The sequence below is a fragment of the Bactrocera dorsalis genome, chromosome 3, assembly GCF_023373825.1.
Source record: "Bactrocera dorsalis isolate Fly_Bdor chromosome 3, ASM2337382v1, whole genome shotgun sequence".
Lineage (NCBI taxonomy): Eukaryota > Metazoa > Arthropoda > Insecta > Diptera > Tephritidae > Bactrocera > Bactrocera dorsalis.
Genome location: NC_064305.1, coordinates 78,137,387 through 78,155,786, shown reverse-complemented (window position 1 = coordinate 78,155,786; position 18,400 = coordinate 78,137,387). Strand labels below are relative to the sequence as shown.

At 37.4% G+C, this 18,400-nt stretch overlaps 2 protein-coding genes across 9 annotated transcripts in view; one reads left to right on the top strand and one right to left on the bottom strand.

The window, feature by feature from the left end:
• Window positions 1–18,400, top strand: part of LOC105229179 (guanine nucleotide exchange factor DBS) — a 166,443-nt gene that overhangs the window by 95,897 nt on the left and 52,146 nt on the right. The window lies entirely within an intron of this gene.
• Window positions 14,372–17,464, bottom strand: LOC105229196 (uncharacterized). The gene is made up of 11 exons (XM_011209310.4): window positions 17,279–17,464; window positions 16,970–17,220; window positions 16,713–16,869; window positions 16,395–16,642; window positions 16,183–16,318; window positions 15,823–15,931; window positions 15,691–15,768; window positions 15,278–15,631; window positions 15,117–15,219; window positions 14,944–15,052; window positions 14,372–14,880 (listed from the first exon to the last, which is right to left on the bottom strand). The coding sequence occupies exons 1-11, from the start codon at window positions 17,334–17,336 to the stop codon at window positions 14,450–14,452; spliced, it is 2,034 nt and encodes a 677-aa protein (XP_011207612.3). The 5' UTR covers window positions 17,337–17,464; the 3' UTR covers window positions 14,372–14,449.

Here is an 18,400-nt window from a genome sequence, read left to right as displayed (position 1 = left end):
GTATGCTTCGACCGACCCTAATCGACAAAGGAGCTTATGCATGCCCCACCGTGGCTCGACCGGCAATCCATCGGCTCACGCCGCTTTTTGTTCTTCAGACAGGTAATTGTAATACGAACTTTTTCATGGTCGGGCAATAAAACGTCTGCTTCATCGTTATCTATTGAGGAAGTGTTATTCAAACTGGCCGATCAAAATCAAGTTTCATGTATTGCAAACTAAAACCTCTAAGCTTTGTTGCAACGTCTTTTTTTGTATTTTTTTTTAATTTTGTATCGAACGTAATACCTCAATGTTGTCCCTTAAAAATATTTGGCTCATCCAACACACAGTTGTGATGCTATTAAATTCAATTTGTCATTTTTAATCGCAATGTGTCCCAACTTTGCAAAATCATGAAAATGAAAAACCAAAACCAAAAACCAAAACAAAAATTCAATAGGAGGCACCTTAGTGTAACTTAATAAAGCAATTTGTTGACCGCGGTGTCCCCACAGTTTAGTCGCAGCGCCATAAAACAAAACACCTCCATGGCATATATGCACACACACACATACCGCAGCATTTTTTTCATTTTGGAGGATGTACGAGTACTCCGCGCTGTATGTACCATATTTATATAAGTGTACAAGTATATATGTGTGTGTATGTAATTGCCAGCGGAAATTGTGTAATTCGCTTAGTGGGTAAGCGTGTGAAATGGCATTCGCATGACCACACCATATCACCAGCATGCCACCAGCAGCTTGATGGCCCTCAACATAACGACAATTATGGTGTTATTACTTGCATTGTTGTTGTTGTTGTGCGTTGTATTTACATCAATACAGCTTTTGCTGCTGGTAGCTGTAAAGATAGCACAAATTTCCCCCCCAACACTGTTGATCAGTTGGGGTGTTGCTTGCTGGTGGTGGTTGTTGCTGTCGCTGGCCACTAATCGCCGCTGTTTGTTTTTGCTGTTGTCTAACGGCTGACACTTAAGCCTAATGTCATGTAATTTCGCCGTGAAAAAAGTTCAAAATAATTGTCATTTGCTGTAAGTTTTGCGCAATTTGTATTACTTTGCATTTTAACGGTAAAACTAATGCATATATTACTGTGAGTAAGTGCGAAACGTTAGAGGAGGTGTTTGTGTTTATAATATTTTGCACAATGCCAAACAAAATTTACTGACCTAAATTCGAGTTGTTGGTAGATACTTAACTATATATGTATATCATATCCAAATAAAGAGTTTTTCAATAAGATCGCTTCAAAATAATACAAGAAAGGTTTGTGATATCAATGAAATTTTTTATTCCTGCAAAATACATTTGTTGCCATTTATGTATGAAACTCGATGTCTTTTGCATGACCACCCCGAGCACGCTTGCAGAAGACTAAATTTTCGACGGTTTTCAAGCATTAATCGGCCGATAATGGTCCAACTTCACGTTCGATATTCGTACGAAGTTCATCAATCGTCACTGTCTTGTTGGCATAGACCATAGACTGACGTAGACTCACAGGAAATAGTCTTACGGCGACAAATCGCACGACCGATCGGCCAATTGACTGCGCCATTTCGTGAGATGGCACGTTCACCAAACTTGGTTTTCAATAAATCGATTGTGACATTCACTGTGTGACTTGTGGCGCCGTCCTGTTCGAACCACATATTGTCCAAGTCCATGTCATCTAAATCGAGCCAAAAGTATTCAGTTATCATTGAGCGGTAGCATTTCCCATTCAGCGTGCCGGTCTTGATCATCACGGAAGAAGTACGGCCCCATGACACCGCCGGCCCATAAAGCGCACCAAACCGTAACTTTTTCGGGACGCAATGGTGACTCATGGAGTACGTGTGGCTTGCTGCCTGACCAATAACGCATATTTTTCTTACTGAAGAAGCCATTCAGCTAGAAATGAGCCTCATCGCTGAAGACGATTTTTCAATGAAAACTCGGAACATTTTCAAGTTGTTGCTCAGCCCAATTCACGAACATACGACGATTATGGCAGCCAAGCTGCCTAAGTTCTTACGTCATTTTGATCTTGCAAGGATGTAGGCCATGACAGAGGTGTTCAGCGCTTGAGAACGACGTGTGAAAGACTGATTAGGGTCTTCCTCAATTGATGATCTATCGGCAGCAATATTCTCAACACTATGGGCACTTTTTTGTCTCACTGGCTCGAGAACATTTTATACTGTGTCTGTGGATTCACATTTTTCCACTAGACGCTGAATTGTTGATCTGTCAGGAAGATTATGACGACCATAAATAGAGCGTAGCGCTCTTAAAGTTGAGGCCACAGACTCCGAATTTCGGTAGTAAATTTTAAAAATTTCGACTCGTTGTTGGAATCTATATCTTTCCATGATAAAATGGCAAACCTTACTGATTAGCATTTCTATAGAAAAACCCGTTCCATGAGCTGATTTAAAATTAGAATATGGTTGGTAAAAACATTTGTATTGGTTTTTACTTAAACTGAGATCTATATTTACATATCAAAAAATATATTCTACGAATAGTAGCCCACCAAACAATATTTTATCTATGGAAATAGGTTGAATATTTATAGAAATGAGTAAAAAGATACTGTATTTATGTTCCTCAACAAAAGCATATAGCCATAGCTTCACCACATCGACATTTTTAAACCGTAGTTTCACTCAAAACGTTGCAGAATTTATGGTCTTAGAAAATATGGTCAGTGATATGGCAAACTATCATCCATGTCATACAATCTCTTACAAAAGAAATTCACTGTTGAAAATGTCTTAAACAGAGTGAGTTCAGCAAGAGCTCTCAGAGGGCACGTAGCTGTCCTTGTACTGTGCATTCTCATTCTTCTGACCCAACATGGCATACCATTCTCAATCCCCTTGAAATTTGGACACAAAGTATTAACCACTTTAACACTGGTTTATTAAAAATGCTGACGTTTTATATGTAAAATCATTTAATGTAGTTTGATGGGTTTACAGTCATTTAATGTACTTAAATTTGTAAAAAATAATAAATTTTATTTGAACGACGAAAGCATGTAGGTGTACGGAGCGGGTAAGTTGAATACCGGGCCGCTGGTGGATCGTAGGAGGGATTTACATACGTGGCGCCGCGTATGATCGAACGTATGCATAAAAAACGAAAAAATATCAGCGCGGAGAATGTGACGAATTGTTGATAGGCGAACCGCAAATGACGAATTGTGTATTCCATCCCGATGTCTATCCTTTTTGTTGAGTGGGTTGTACAGGTGTGGTGAGTTGAGTTGGTGTTGTGTTATGGTGTCATCGGCTGTGGTGTATTGTTCTGTCTTGCTAGGATGAGCCAGTTTTTCCCAGGTAGAGTGGGATGAGGCTTAACTCATTTAAACCCCTCAATCAGGAAAGTTTTCAAATGGTTTTCTCACAGTTTTTCTGTTTCTTGTCCGACTCATTTGTCGGAAAGATCAATATCAAACCCGAAATCAGTAATTTTATACCGAATTTTCGGGATTTAAGCGCTGATTGTCGTACAAAGCATGTTCAAGCAGATATTTTGCATTCAATTTTTCTGCAATATTTTACAAAGTCATCATAAAATGTAAATAACTTTTATGTCTTTTGTTGTTGTGTGTAAAAAAATGTACGACAGCCATTTGCTCTTGCCATCACTGTCACAAATACAGCAATATTAGTGTTGTTATTAATGTTGTTGTATCGCAATCATTATGTTGTGCATCACCTGCGTTGTTTACAACTCTAAACAATTCAATTTATCGACGCACGAAAGAAATGCAACGCCAAAGCGCGCAGCCACGCATGCGCAACGCATACGCGCTCCAATGACAAATCGGCGTGCTGAGGGCAGCGCAGCAGAAAAACAGTAGTCAACACTCGAGACACCATCAACAAACAATCAGCGCTAATTTAGCGAACAACATGCATGTACATACATACTTATATGGTGGTATATGTGTGTGATAGAGAAAGGTATGGCAACTGACGTATTGTGTGCGCGCATGCGCAAGCCAAATTCACACATTGTCACCGTGTTGCAGCGTCGATTGTTACAGTTGTTTGCTGTCAGCGTGGCGCTATTGTTGTTGGCAACTTTCAAATTGCATGCAACATTGTTTACATTGGCGATAGGGAGGCGCAACGCCGCGCTGCCCGCATTGCATTCACTTGTTTTTCGGTTTGTGTGTTTGCTTTGCAGCGCTCGTCTGCTCGGCTGCGGGTTGACATGATTTTTCAGACATACATACATATGTACATACACACGCCGGCGGCATGTCAATGCAAAATTTTCTCAGCGCTCAAACATAATAGTCGCGTAAATTCGTAATTGAATGCCGGCATAACAAAGCAGCGTTCATTTTTTTTCACTACTTTTCGTCTCTATTTCATTTGATTTGCGGGTTTGCGGCGCATTCACACTTTCATAATGCATTTGCGGTTTCGTTTTGGCAACAGCGTTCGCACTTGCAGCGCAGAAATGCGCACTTGTTGCACTCTTGACATGCTGGTCCAGTGCTCCGTGCGGCAATAAAAAATTACTGCTCATAAATTAAGATTTATGCTTGTGTGGAATTTTGTATGCATACATATACCCCCCACATACACACTGACAGACATTAATGCATATTTATAATCCACTTTTTTAGCTTTACGAGTTCGCTGTTGTCACGATGGTGGTCGACTCATCGCCACTTTCAATCGCTGTTGTTGCGAATTTATTGCACTTCTCTCTATCCATTTACGATTGTATATATTTATGTACGTGGTGTTAGTTTTTATACCCCCCACAGGGTATATTTAGTTTGCCACAAAATTTGTTATACCCATAAGGAAATGTTGGAGACCTTAACAGATCACACATAGATGGCGCTAGTACTATTTAATCTATATGATTTTTAGTTAGCCCTAACCTTTAAGAGGCACGTGTATAAATTTGATAGCTGTCAGATCACTTGTGTGTGAATTATTTCATTATGAGTGAAGCAACTTCTGTTATTGTTAGAAAAATTGATAAAATTGTATTTCATTGGTGAAATATTGCTTTTTGAAGGGACAAAATAGAGTTGAAGCAAAAACTTGGCTTGACGACGAGTATCCAGCAAAATCAGTCATCAAGGATTGTTATGCCATGACAGTCGGGACTAAGTAACCGGAACGGACGTGGATTTTTATCCAGCCAAGGACTGTCAACTCGGCACCATTCCTCCAAATTATTTCAAGAGTACTTTCTGCCACTACAAGAACATCAACGCAGAGGACCGACGAAAACATCAAAAAAATCCAGAAAATAATTTTGGATGACCGTAAAGTGAAGTTGTTCGAGATAGCAGCCACTCTAAAGATAACAACAGAGCGTTTTCATCATATCACTCATAAATACAAGAATTTGAGTATGAGAAAGCTCTATGCAAAAAAGGTTAACCAGCTAGCTCACTAACAACTACGAGCTGATGATTCGGAGCGGTGTTTGAAGATGTTCAAGCGTAATAAACCCGAGTTTTTTCATCGATATGGAGTTTTGGCTCCATCATTTCACTCCAAAGTCCAAACGACAGTCATCCGAGTGATCTACACGCGACGAACCCTCTCCAAAGCATGAAAACAGTCGACTGGGTAGGTTATGGCGTTATTTTGGGATGCGCACGGAATAATCTTTATTGAATACTTTGTAAAAGGAAGGTCAATCAACGGTAACTATTAAACTACACTGTTTAAGGGACGAGACTGTCAAAAAATGGTCGCATTTGAAGAGAAAGACAGTACAGTATACTCTCGAAAAGTAAATCGATTGGTATTTTGGGTAATTTACTTTTTCGAATAATTTACTTTTCCAAATATATACATAAATTATCTGTTTTTATAATATTAAATGCATTTTTAAACTTAAAAAATTCATTCATTTATTTGCTTCAATAAAACATATGGATTTACATGAAAAACATATGTATTTATTATGAAGAGAAAAAATTTTGAATATTCTTTTGTTTTTTTTTCTTTTGCAATATATTTTCTGACCATTTACATATGTACATATCTCAAAGTTTATTTACTAAACAGACGCGATAAACAAGAGAGTAAGTGTTCTTGCAACATCGTAAAAAACGGTGCTTGCATCGTTTCGAATTTTTTATCACACTCTCTGAAAAGTAAATTAAAAAATTTACTTTTTCGAGGTGCATGTGTAATCTTAAAGGTGATTTACTTTTCCGCGATTATTTACTTTCTGAGAATTTACTTTTCGAGAGTATACTGTACTGTTTCACCAAGACAATGCACCATGTCACAGGGCAATGGAAATTATCCATGAATGGGGTTTCGAATTGCTTCCGCATCCACCGTCTTTTTCAAATCTGGTCTCCAGCAACTCTTTCCTGTTCTCGGGTCTCAAAAGAATGCTCGCTAGGAAGAATGAAGAGGTAAACGCCGAAACTGGTTAATAAGGTTAGAGGGTCGGGCTTATCAGTGTTACACCCTTAAAGGAAACTATGTTGAATAAAACAAAACGAGTTTTTGCAAAAAAAATGTTTTTACTATGTTAAGACGGAAACTTTTCAATTGACCTGTTATAGTATATATGTAAATGATCGGCTCAGTTTATATATTCTTGCTCTTACTCTTACTCTTGAGTATAATAGTTTTTTTTAAATATCGTCTGAAATTTTGTACTCGTTCTTTTCCCTTAAGAAGCTACTTATTTGTCGGAACCGCCGACATCTGACCACTATAAGTTGTATAGAATTAAGCTGCCATACAAACTGACGATCAAATTCCCGTCCTGCAATGGAAAATTTTGTTATTTGACAAGATATCTTCATGGTACATTCACCGAAGAAATTGTTCAGATCGGACTACTATAGCGTTTATCTGCCACACAAACTGACCGATCAAAATCAGTACAAAGATCTTTTAATACCATTCTATGCTAGAGAAAATTCACTTGTGCAGGGTGTTATAGTTTCGGTGCAAACGAAGTTAACGTGCTTATTTGTTTTTGTTTTAAAAGAGTTTCGCCAACATTCATTGCCCTTTTCATTGCGAAAATTTTCGCCAACAAAAGTTTGTTAGGCTCCTTTGGCGTCTGTCTTTCACTTTTGTTTTTATGTTTGTCTCAACAACAACAACAACAAGCAGTGCAAATTTTTATGCTCGCAGTTCACAATCCGTTCGGTTCGCTCTAAAGGGGCAAGAGGGCAATGGGCTTGCCGCAGTTCTGCGGTAATTAACCTAAGCATTTGCATTTACACAGCTGATAAGGAAAATCATTGTTGTAGTTATAATGAAAGCGAGATCATTCAGCAAATGAGCAAATATATATGCTTAGACAAATTTGGCTTTACGATAAAGTAAAAGTACAAATTCTTTTCTGCCGGCGTGAGAAATTCATCTTTAGGGTTAAGCATAAATTTATGCCAGTTTTGTGTGTGAAGTGTAGTCTGTTATCACAAAATTTATGTATATGACAAAACAGCAATAAAATTATACAATTGTATTTAATAGAAGAGAATACGACTGTGTTGAACACTCGTTTCTTGCTATTATATTTCTGTTCTATTTCTTATTGATTATCGGCTCTTTAACAAATTATGCGAGTGGTTTGTTCTATTCGTTTCTTTTGAAGGTCATTAGAACACTCACTAAAGCAGTGTAATTTCTTGCTACTGTATTCCTACTATAATATGCCAAGTTATGTGGTTTATACCAGTTTTATACCATACTATTCGAACCACCATTCTCGAAGATAATATCGCAAATACTGTTGTAGATAAAGATACGATAAAAGAACGACCAATTTTTTTTTGCTTTTAAAATGATAATTAATGAACTAAATAAATAATTAGATATTTTTAATGATATAAGTGTCGTTATCGTCCAAATTCTCCTGCACGAAATTTTCATTTGCGAATCACTGCTAAACCGCAAGAAAACCGATTCATTTTTATAGCGGATGGTTATTGAAAAGTGGATCACTTACAGCAACGTCTGTTGGGCCTATTGAACCACTCTGAAGTTAAAAATAGCCCAGAAGTGGCCACCTTTGGCTTTGGAGGGGGGGTTGTGTTCTAACAGGACAACACCAAGTAACACACGCTTCGACAGAAACTCTCCAGAAGTTTCAGATGGTCGGTTCAGTTAATCTTATGCATTCATCTTATTGTTTGGATCTGGTACCAAGCGATAACTACCTGCTCCTGTCTATGTCGATGTTCGAAGAAAAATTCGCCTCAAGAAACAATTTATGAAAATTGACTGTCCCAGTTTTTGCCAATAAAGACGAGGGTTCCTGAAAGAGTGACATATAAGAATTAATGCTTAAAGCTTCTTACAGCTGCACTCGTCTGAAAATATGTGCAATTTTCTGTGCTAAATATTCGTTAAAATCTGGTTTTACCAATAGGCTCTTAAGAGTTTCGATAGACGATATTACTTATCCAATGGTTCACTTAAACTTTTGTGAGTGGATGAGGTCTTATATCATAAATTTCATTCATGTTACATAGTTAATATCATATTAACTCTGGTTTTGTAACTAAACAATAAGACGCTCTAGTATGCGCTATGGAATATTAAAATTAGCCGCCAAGGTGTTAAGGTGTTATTAGCAATAAACACCAATATGCCAATGTGTCTGCTCGCTTCAACTTTCTTTTAGTGGGTCATGGCCATTTGTGTGTTGCGAAAAAGCGCAAAAGGCGACAATAAATTTAGCAAGGAGAAAATAATGGAGAGAAAAAACTGAGCGTAAGATACAAACTAAGAAGCTTAAACGCTCTTCAAGTAATTACGGTGAAATTTTTGCATAAGAAAGCCCCTTAACGACTAGCCTCGTGTCCAACTGGCCGGCAGCTGATGTGCTGATGACCAACACTTGGCACTTGATTGAAAGGTTAATGAGCATACATACAAATATACGGTACATACATAGTCAGCACGTAGTCTAGTCTATGAGCTGCTATTTTTTTTTAATGTTTTCTACAAGAAAGGTAACACTTTCATTGCGTTTCGGTGGCAATTGTCTGCACCGACCCAAGAAAAACCAAAACAGCGCTACAGAAAAGTGTCTCTGCTTGCTAGTGACTATGGTGTGGCATTCCTTTGGAGTCATATGCGCACGCCTTGCTTGGTACGAGGACGGTGTGTTATGTTAGTGAACTTTTTTTGGTGAAAAGCATTTCATTTATAAATTTTTAAATATTTATACAATATTTAAAAATGGTGAGTTTTTCAGTTGTTGTTTTCAACCAATCATGTTTTCGAGATTTTCAAAATTTATAATATTCTGACCCGGACTGACTGCTTCTATTACTTTTTCATGCATCTTTTAGTTCATCTGCATTATTTGATCATGTGATCAAATTTGACCCGGATTGACAGAAAGTCTGCTTCTATACCTTTTTTAGGCAGAGTTGGATGGAAAATCAACACTTATTGACTTATTGAGCTCAAATTTCATACCAACATAAAATATATTGGTTGTTCAAAACTTGGAAAAAAATTTATCGACTTGGTTTGAACGTGCAGTTTATGTATGTATGTATATCGTCCAGTCTGGATCAAATTTGAGAAGGTATTTCGAAGTTATTACACCGTTTAACTTATGGAGGGATAAATTTTAATGTTCAAATATTACGGACCAGTCCGGGTCAAATTTGATCAGAAGGTATTTCGAAGTTATTACACCGTTTAACTTATGAAGAGACAAGTTTTCATATTCAAATATTAAGGACCAGTCCGGATCAAATTTGATCAGAAGGTATTTCGAAGTTATTACACCGTTTAACTTATGGAGGGATAAATTTTAATGTTCAAATATTACGGACCAGTCCGGGTCAAATTTGATCAGAGGGTATTTCGAAGTTATTACCCCGTTTAACTTATAGAGGGACAACTTTCCATGATGAAAATGTTACCAACAAAAATTCTCAGTAAATTCAAATGACTGTTTATAGACTTATTCGATTGCACTCGTATATGCCTGCAAATACCTCCACGAGTACTAGGTATATACATATATTTTATATGAGTTGTAACAAACACGCAGGTATTTTTGCATAATAGTTTTAATAATTGTCTGAAAAATATGTATACATATACCACATTTACAGATATGTATGGGAGTTGTTGTTATGCGCAGCACGTCATATGCTTTCCTTCAAAGCTTCTGCAAAAAACACGTCACAGGTCCATACAAAGTTCGCGCACAAAAATGAAAACAAACAAACACATACAAACGAAATTATATGTTTTTCCAAAATACTCACACACTTACATATGAAAACAACACATACACAATTGTAAGTACGTACATACATACGTACATATGTAAGTACTCGTGCAGCGACACTTTCGTCACGCCGAACCACTGTCGCTTTTGCCGCCAGTTATGTATGCACCGCTCATTGAATTTTTAATTACCCACAGTCACTAAGTTGCCTGCTTAGTTAGTCGCTTGCGTGAAATTTTGCCTGCACCAGCCACATGCATACCTGCATATGTGTGTGTGCGTGCATGAAGCATTCGAATTAAAATTATTTTAATAATTTAGTTTGTAGCGCAACGACAGCGAATGCCATCTGCCGTTATTTCTAGTAATAATATGAAATTATTTTCGAGCAAAAATGTGGAAATTTTGTTGTTGTACTTGCGTGGCGTTTGCTAGTAGCAAACGCTTTTTACTGCTACTATGTACATAACAACAATAATAACAACAAACTCCAAGTTGGTTATGTGAATTACGAAAACATTTGCAGCAGTTGACGTTTTCGAGAGTTGAATACTTGAATTTCACTTTCAATTCTGCCTTGCGTACTTGTTTTTGTTGTATTTGTTTATGAATTTTAACGTACTTTTCGTACGTAATCTCTAATTTGTACATAATAAGTATTACTACACACTTGCACATGCATTATTAATATTACAACATGCTATACATTTGTATATGTACGTATGTATACGGCAATCATAACAATAAATGCAAATATTTGGTGAGTGCCGTCACTGCCGTCTCAAAAATAAAGTCATACACTTAGCAAATAAAGTAAAATTTAATTGTAGAAATAACATTTTAAAAATATATTTAGGGTCCTTTTGCTAAGAATTCTACTACACTTAAATTATAGATACATAAAGTTGTCCCTAAAAGTTCAAAGTAGTGTTCGAATCCGTTTAATTCTGATTTATGTGGGAAATCAACCCACACTCTTGTATATAGAGTGTAAGGAGAAAGGCCTCCAATAGCTTGTTTGCTAATATGTTTCAGAAGATTTTCTTCTATATTTATTTTTTTAAACCCTGAAAAGGGCTATTTTAGCTTTAAAATCCTGTATAAAATATAGGATAACCTCTAAAATACAAAAAAGGAAATTGTAATTTAAATTCCTTGAAGAAATAATATTTCAAAACAAATGTATTTTGCTAAGTAGGTAGAACTGAAGAGAGCTCGGGAACGCTTAGGAGTCCGTTCGAATGATATTGTTGAATATTTTGGGTATGAAACGCGTTCTTGCTTGACTCGTACCGATAAAGTTGAATTTTTTTCAAAACGAGTTCCGTAAACAAGTCTCTTTGGACCACTTGATCGTGCGAATTCCGAATTGATGAAGAATCGATAAGAGAAGGGTTTATGAGTTTGACAATGAAACAACTCAAAAATCATCGGGATGGAGGGAAAAAACGAGCCGAAACCAAAAAAGCCGGTTTGGCTCCGTGTGCTTTTTTCTTGTTCCCCAAACGGAAATTACCGCTCCGTGCAACCCGTTTTTGGTCGATCGAATAGATAAAGCAAAATTCGCTGCAAGAGCTGATGGCCATCCCAAAAAGTGCTTATGAAAAGTTTTCGGGGACTGGACAAATAAGTGTATAACATCTGGTTATCAACCATGTTCATCTGCCTGCATATATGTTAACCAATCCCTCTGTTTTTGAGATATCGGATCTGTAAGTTTGCACACGCTCTTTTCTCCGGTTCTCATTTTTCGGAACAGCAAATATCGTACAACTATATTATATAGCTTAAAGACATACAAACGGAACGATCGGAATCAAGTGCTTGTATAGAAGGCTTTTCATTTGACATTTCGAACTAAAACAAGATGCGTCATTTAAAATCACCATGCAAATCTTTGATCTAACTAAAGATTTACTTTTCTCCATAACAAATTTTTTCCTTATATTTTTCTAAACTTCCCTCTGTTTATTGTTCTTTTCCACATATCTCATCAAAATGTATATATATTCTTTGTCTACATTCAACAAGAATCGGCTACAATTAATACGTAAGGTCACAATGAGTGAGCATATCGTATTATACCAATATTTCATCTAATAACACATGGATGAATGATTTTAATCTTAACAATACTCATAGCAGTTATAACGAAATTGGACCGACCAGAATACATTTTTCCTAACCGCTTTCAAATTTCTTTGCCTGATCCTGTACTTATTTTGTCTTGATGTTTCTAAAACATTACTAAACAGCGTAGAAGATGTTGATGTAGCTGGGATTCCAACCCACAGTCTAGTAAAGGCACCCACCTCTTTACATCTATTGCCTTATTTTTACCACAAAATGAACTCTAGTTCATTAGCCTTTCTTTGAGGTATACCAGGAGTTTCTAAACCCAAAATACAAATGCGGCTTCTGAACAGCTGTCTTAGAATTGAACTCTAAATATCAAAAGGGCGAAGCTCATAACTAACAATTGAAGAACTAGAACTTAACATTCAAGTGTTTAACAAATAAATTTTCAGTAAAAAAGCATATCAACTTATTTTTTAAGCGCTGCGTGATTTTAACTTCAGTTTTCCAACAAAATATAAGAGAATAGTTCCAACTAAAGTGTGGAGATTAAATCACAACAAAAAGGCAGAACAAACTAAATTACTGCGACTTCTTCTGAGCTTCCGCCGCATAATATCATGTTTTTAATAACGGGTGATTTTTTAAGAGCTTGATAACTTTTTTTTAAAAAAAAAACGCATAAAATTTGCAAAATCTCATCGGTTCTTTATTTGAAACGTTAGATTGGTTCATGACATTTACTTTTTGAAGATAATTTCATTTAAATGTTTACCGCGGCTGCGTCTTAGGTGGTCCATTCGGAAAGTCCAATTTTGGGCAACTTTTTCGAGCATTTCGGCCGGAATAGCCCGAATTTCTTCGGAAATGTTGTCTTCCAAAGCTGGAATAGTTGCTGGCTTATTTCTGTAGACTTTAGACTTGACGTAGCCCCACAAAAAATAGTCTAAAGGCGTTAAATCGCATGATCTTGGTGGCCAACTTACGGGTCCATTTCTTGAGATGAATTGTTGTCCGAAGTTTTCCCTCAAAATGGCCATAGAATCGCGAGCTGTGTGGCATGTAGCGCCATCTTGTTGAAACCACATGTCAACCAAGTTCAGTTCTTCCATTTTTGGCAACAAAAAGTTTGTTAGCATCGAACGATAGCGATCGCCATTCACCGTAACGTTGCGTCCAACAGCATCTTTGAAAAAATACGGTCCAATGATTCCACCAGCGTACAAACCACACCAAACAGTGCATTTTTCGGGATGCATGGGCAGTTCTTGAACGGCTTCTGGTTGCTCTTCACCCCAAATGCGGCAATTTTGCTTATTTACGTAGCCATTCAACCAGAAATGAGCCTCATCGCTGAACAAAATTAAAGCGCGAAACACATTTCGAACCGAACACTGATTTTGGTAATAAAATTCAATGATTTGCAAGCGTTGCTCGTTAGTAAGTCTATTCATGATGAAATGTCAAAGCATACTGAGCATCTTTCTCTTTGACACCATGTCTGAAATCCCACGTGATCTGTCAAATACTAATGCATGAAAATCCTAACCTCAAAAAAATCACCCTTTATTTAACCATCATCTCTTTTCACTTTCGCTTTGTGAATTCATAAATCAATTTGCAACTAAAAGTATGAAGAACTTTCTTTAAATTAGTACCTTTAACTTCACAGACGAAAACAGAAAGACAGAGGAGTCTAAAGTTGTATCGCAGACGGGTCAAATCACTCGCTCTTCTTTATGGCCTACAAAGCAGCGGTTGACAAAAATTTCAACATGATTTATAACCGCACAAGTAGTTCATTTCTGGTTTGTAGCTAGCTAACCATTTGGCTTTACGCGTTGGTCTTAATTTAATAATAGTCATGGTATAATGAACCGTTGCTTAATTTGGTGCGCACTAAATGATTACAGTGTTAATTTGTGAAAGAAAATGTAAACAAAACAGAGGAGTGAAAACGTTTTCTTCCTCTTCCAAATAGAAGCAAACAACACTGAAACTTAAAAGATTTCCTTCAGTTTGCAGAACTGCGCAGCAATTTTATATTTTTCTCAAGTAAAAAATAGTCTAAGTTCTGTGGCATATAATTTATTGCTTCTACCCATATATTACTACTAATAGTCAAACTTATATAACCTAGTAACAAATCCAAACCAATTTTTTTAAAGACTTCCCTCTCTTATTTCAATAACGTCAATCTCATTCACTTTCTTGGCACGCTTCATATGATCCAACAATAATTCGGCCAAGAAAGCCAAAAAGGCGCAAGTTATACCCAACAACCACAGCAACAACATGCCCACAAAATTCGACATGCCCAACTTAACCGGTCCAATGTCATCCAAGTTCGAATATTGCGAGGCCATCAGCTCCTTCTGTATGGCGCCATCCAAATTGTCGGCAACAATGCGCCACTCCCAAAACTTGTCCAATCCCGATGAATGCCACATGACTACCATTTCATTGAAACCCTCCAGCAAAGGCCACATGCGCGCTGTAAATGCAACCGTGTACTGGAAATAAATATCCTCCACCATGATTTTCATTTTGTTCAAAACGCTACGCGTCAAGTGCTCCTGTACGGCGAAGTGACCTGGAAGAGAACATACCATAACATAATACTCTTAAGCTTTTAAAATTCTCCATTTGAATTCACCAAATGGCAGGCGTTCGATGGTAAAACCCATCTCTTCCGTCTGCGCCAACACCAACAACTGTTCAGCGCTGTAAATATCGAAATTGCGCAAAAGACCCTTCATGATTTCCTGCAAAAAATGAATTTCAATGAAAATCAAAAACCTATCTGCTTTCGCGCAAGCAAAAATTTACGCTCTCATCGTCACGTATAGCCGCCACCCAGGCCTCAGAGTCCGCGCCCCATTTGAGCTGAAAAGCGTAGAGTCGCTCCACCGAATCGGCAGCTTGGCCGAAGCTATACACATATATTTTAAATAAATAGTACCCAAAGCTATAGTATAAATAGAAGTTACCTTGGCACGGTGAGTATGCTTGACAGTCCACCGCCATAAATGCTCGTTATGACGATGTCATTCAAGAAGCTCGCGAAGAGCATTAATCTCAGTGGCGTGAAATTCACCATGGTGCCCTTATTCGATTGCGAGACGAACAGTAACATTGTCGTCGAGAAGGCATACTCGAAATTGCGAGCCCAACTATTTTTCTTTTCCTCCGAAGCACGCATCCTTTCACTCAATGCTATAATTATCGGACGCGCGTGATCTATAAAGAGCAACGCTATGATCTCCACACACAAACAAACGAACACGAAAGCCCAAAGTGCTGGCTGAAAGGGTTCAATTGGTAGCCACAAGCTTGCCAAACGCCTGTTGGGAATAAATGCAGAACATTATTGGAAATACGTTCTACAAGGAATTGCATTTACTTGGGCGCCGGTACCACACAGGTTATACCTGAACGGCCAATATACATCGACATGTCCAGCGCAACATAATCGGCATACCTATGGATCTTTCAAGTAATATTTGTTTTTAAGAATTTCGTATGGTATACTAACCATGTATACATGGCACTCATGCCCACCTCTGCCTTGCCCCTGGCTATCATACCCAAGGCCGCCTCTCCAGTCATATTTCGATAAGCAATGCCCCAGTCATCGGCTTCAGCTGTCATAAAGAGTAAATGAGAGGTAATGAGGAGGAGAAGAGACTATGTTCCAATACGCCAAAATATTGGTGAGATTTGTATTATTTGCCGTTTTTTTAAATTTTCTTGAAACTCAAGAAAACACCTCGTTCTCATCTAAAATCCAGCTTGAAATCCAATTTTTTGAGACCATATAATTTTTCGAAATATCAGCTGAAGATAGCTATTTCAACTTTTCTTTTTAAGCTTTCCTCTTGTTCTTCTTACTTACACGTATCAATATCTACCGAACAGTTATGCTTTTCGCAGAATGTTTTTAAAATCCTTTCTTCTGTGCCGTCCATTTCCACATCGCCACTTGTATCATTGGGTGCAAAGGCTCTGTCACGAGATGGAGCACCAGGGTACTAAAGATAGAGTATATAAATATTATAAAAAAAGTTCATACAGTACCAAATAATCGCAATTAGAGAATCTACTCACATATTTCAAAACCACGTCCGGTCTATAATCAAAAGCAGCCAAAATTACCTCACGACCCTGTAAATTGGAGAGCTTATCCGGAAAGAGATCATTGCCCTGAAGAAATGTATTACTTTCAGCACTGAACTGATCGAGTAGATACAATTGTTTTGGGTTTTCAGCTCGTGGGCCGACAAACTTATTTGTTTTCAAATCGAAAATTGACGGATCAGTGATGGATCTTTCGACTATTAGTATGCCAGATTGATCTGTGTGTACAGAGTATTGGTCAGCTGTTTGTAAAAAATATATGTATTTAGTCAGTTAACCCAAACCCACCTTCGAAAAAGCGATGCTCGAAAAGTTCGTCATGCAAATCGTCTTTGTTGTAGACAAACAAAAATTTATTATTTGACGAACGCCAAATTGAAAAACGACTGGCATTTATAACGGCATCAATGAAAGTCGGTATATCCAATTGAAAGGCTATAAAGTTCTGTAGAAGAATTGTAAATTTATTTGGTCTCAATGTCATAATTTTCTATATCTCTTACTGGGACATAGGGCCTCAGAGAGCTCTATTTGTTTATACAAACCTGGCAATGTGACTTCTCTATTGACAAAGTCAATTTCTCCACGAATGGATTCAAGACCACATAATCATTAAGCAGCTCCTCACGCTTGGCTGCAAAGTCTACAACGTCTTTGGCGAAAGATTGCTTCAAATCACGCAACCGAATATTTATGATGGCGGCATCTGGCGGTTTGGCGTGCTGCCAGCTAATGGAAAAATCCGCATTCTCTGGCCAAATGATGCAAGTTGTGGTGGACAAGAGATAGTTTTGCACTGAGAAATATAACTTTTTGATAAGGAGAATGTTGAACACATTTATTTGAGTACTAACTTATCACATGAAACATGCGTGACCAATAGAAACTGTTCAATAAATTAGCTGGCAACATTTTCGAAAATAAAACCTAGAAAAAGAATCTATCACTTTTTTTAAATGTTTTATAAAGCACCCATGTTACAAATTTAAAATCCTCCTTTGAAATACCAACTTATTCTTTGCTTGAATTCCTCCAAATACCTGTTTTTATATGAATGGTAGTAGGCGAAAATGTCTTTTATTTACTGAAAAATTACTAAATTCTTGTGCGTCCTGCATTATTTGTCGCTAATAAAGTAATTTGCAATTTTGATGATTGCCAAATTGCTGGGCAAACAAACGGTTAGCTTGTAATAATGGTGGGCACAGACTATGAAACAAGCACAAGAGCATTACACTCTACCAATAGTATGTGATGGCAAGGTTTGAAAGAAAAAATAATATTTGTTAAACCCGTTTTTTTTATCCATTTCGGGGTTCGCTACTAAAAAAAAAACAGAAAAACTGCAATTTTAATAGGGAATGTTTACTATCATTCGAAAGAACATTTTTTGGCATTTATTTTTTGTAGATTGTCACTCTCAAATGTTGGCCGAAGCTAGTACGTCTCAGATATTCCATCCGTTGAGTAAAGTTCGAACATTTCGTCTGATAACTGGCAAATGACACTGAATCGAAGCGGGATTGTCCGCACAAAGTTTAAAAACTTTACATATCTCCACAGGAAAATATCTAATGGTGTGATATCACACGATCTTGATGGCCAATCAACCGACCCACAATGTAAAATTATCTGCTCACCGAATTATTTTCACAATAGATCCATTGATTGATACGACGAGTGGGAAGTGCCGCCGTTTTATTGAAAATAAATGTCGCCGAGATCACGAGCTTTAATTTCAGGCATCAATAGTCGGTTATCATGGCGTGATAATGGTCGCCATTGACGGTTACGTTCTGACCGGCATAACTTTTTAAAGAAATATGGACCGATGATTCCGCTAGCCTACAAAACACTTCAAATCATTGTTTTTTCTGGATGAAATGACAGCTTTTGAATCTATTCAGGTTGCTCTTCGTCCCAAATGCGGACATTTTACTTGTTTACATACCTATTGAGCAAGATATGCGTGTCTT

Excerpts from the sequence above, each read along its gene's own strand:
- LOC105229196 (XM_011209310.4), bottom strand. The coding sequence starts at position 17,336 with ATGTTGCCAGCTAATTTATTGAACAGTTTCTATTGGTCACGCATGTTT. Across the intron at positions 15,932-16,182 it reads TTCGGTAGATATTGATACGT|CTGAAGCCGATGACTGGGGC; the intron begins GTAAGTAAGAAG and ends TCTTTATGACAG. Across the intron at positions 15,769-15,822 it reads ATGAGTGCCATGTATACATG|GTATGCCGATTATGTTGCGC; the intron begins GTTAGTATACCA and ends AAAGATCCATAG.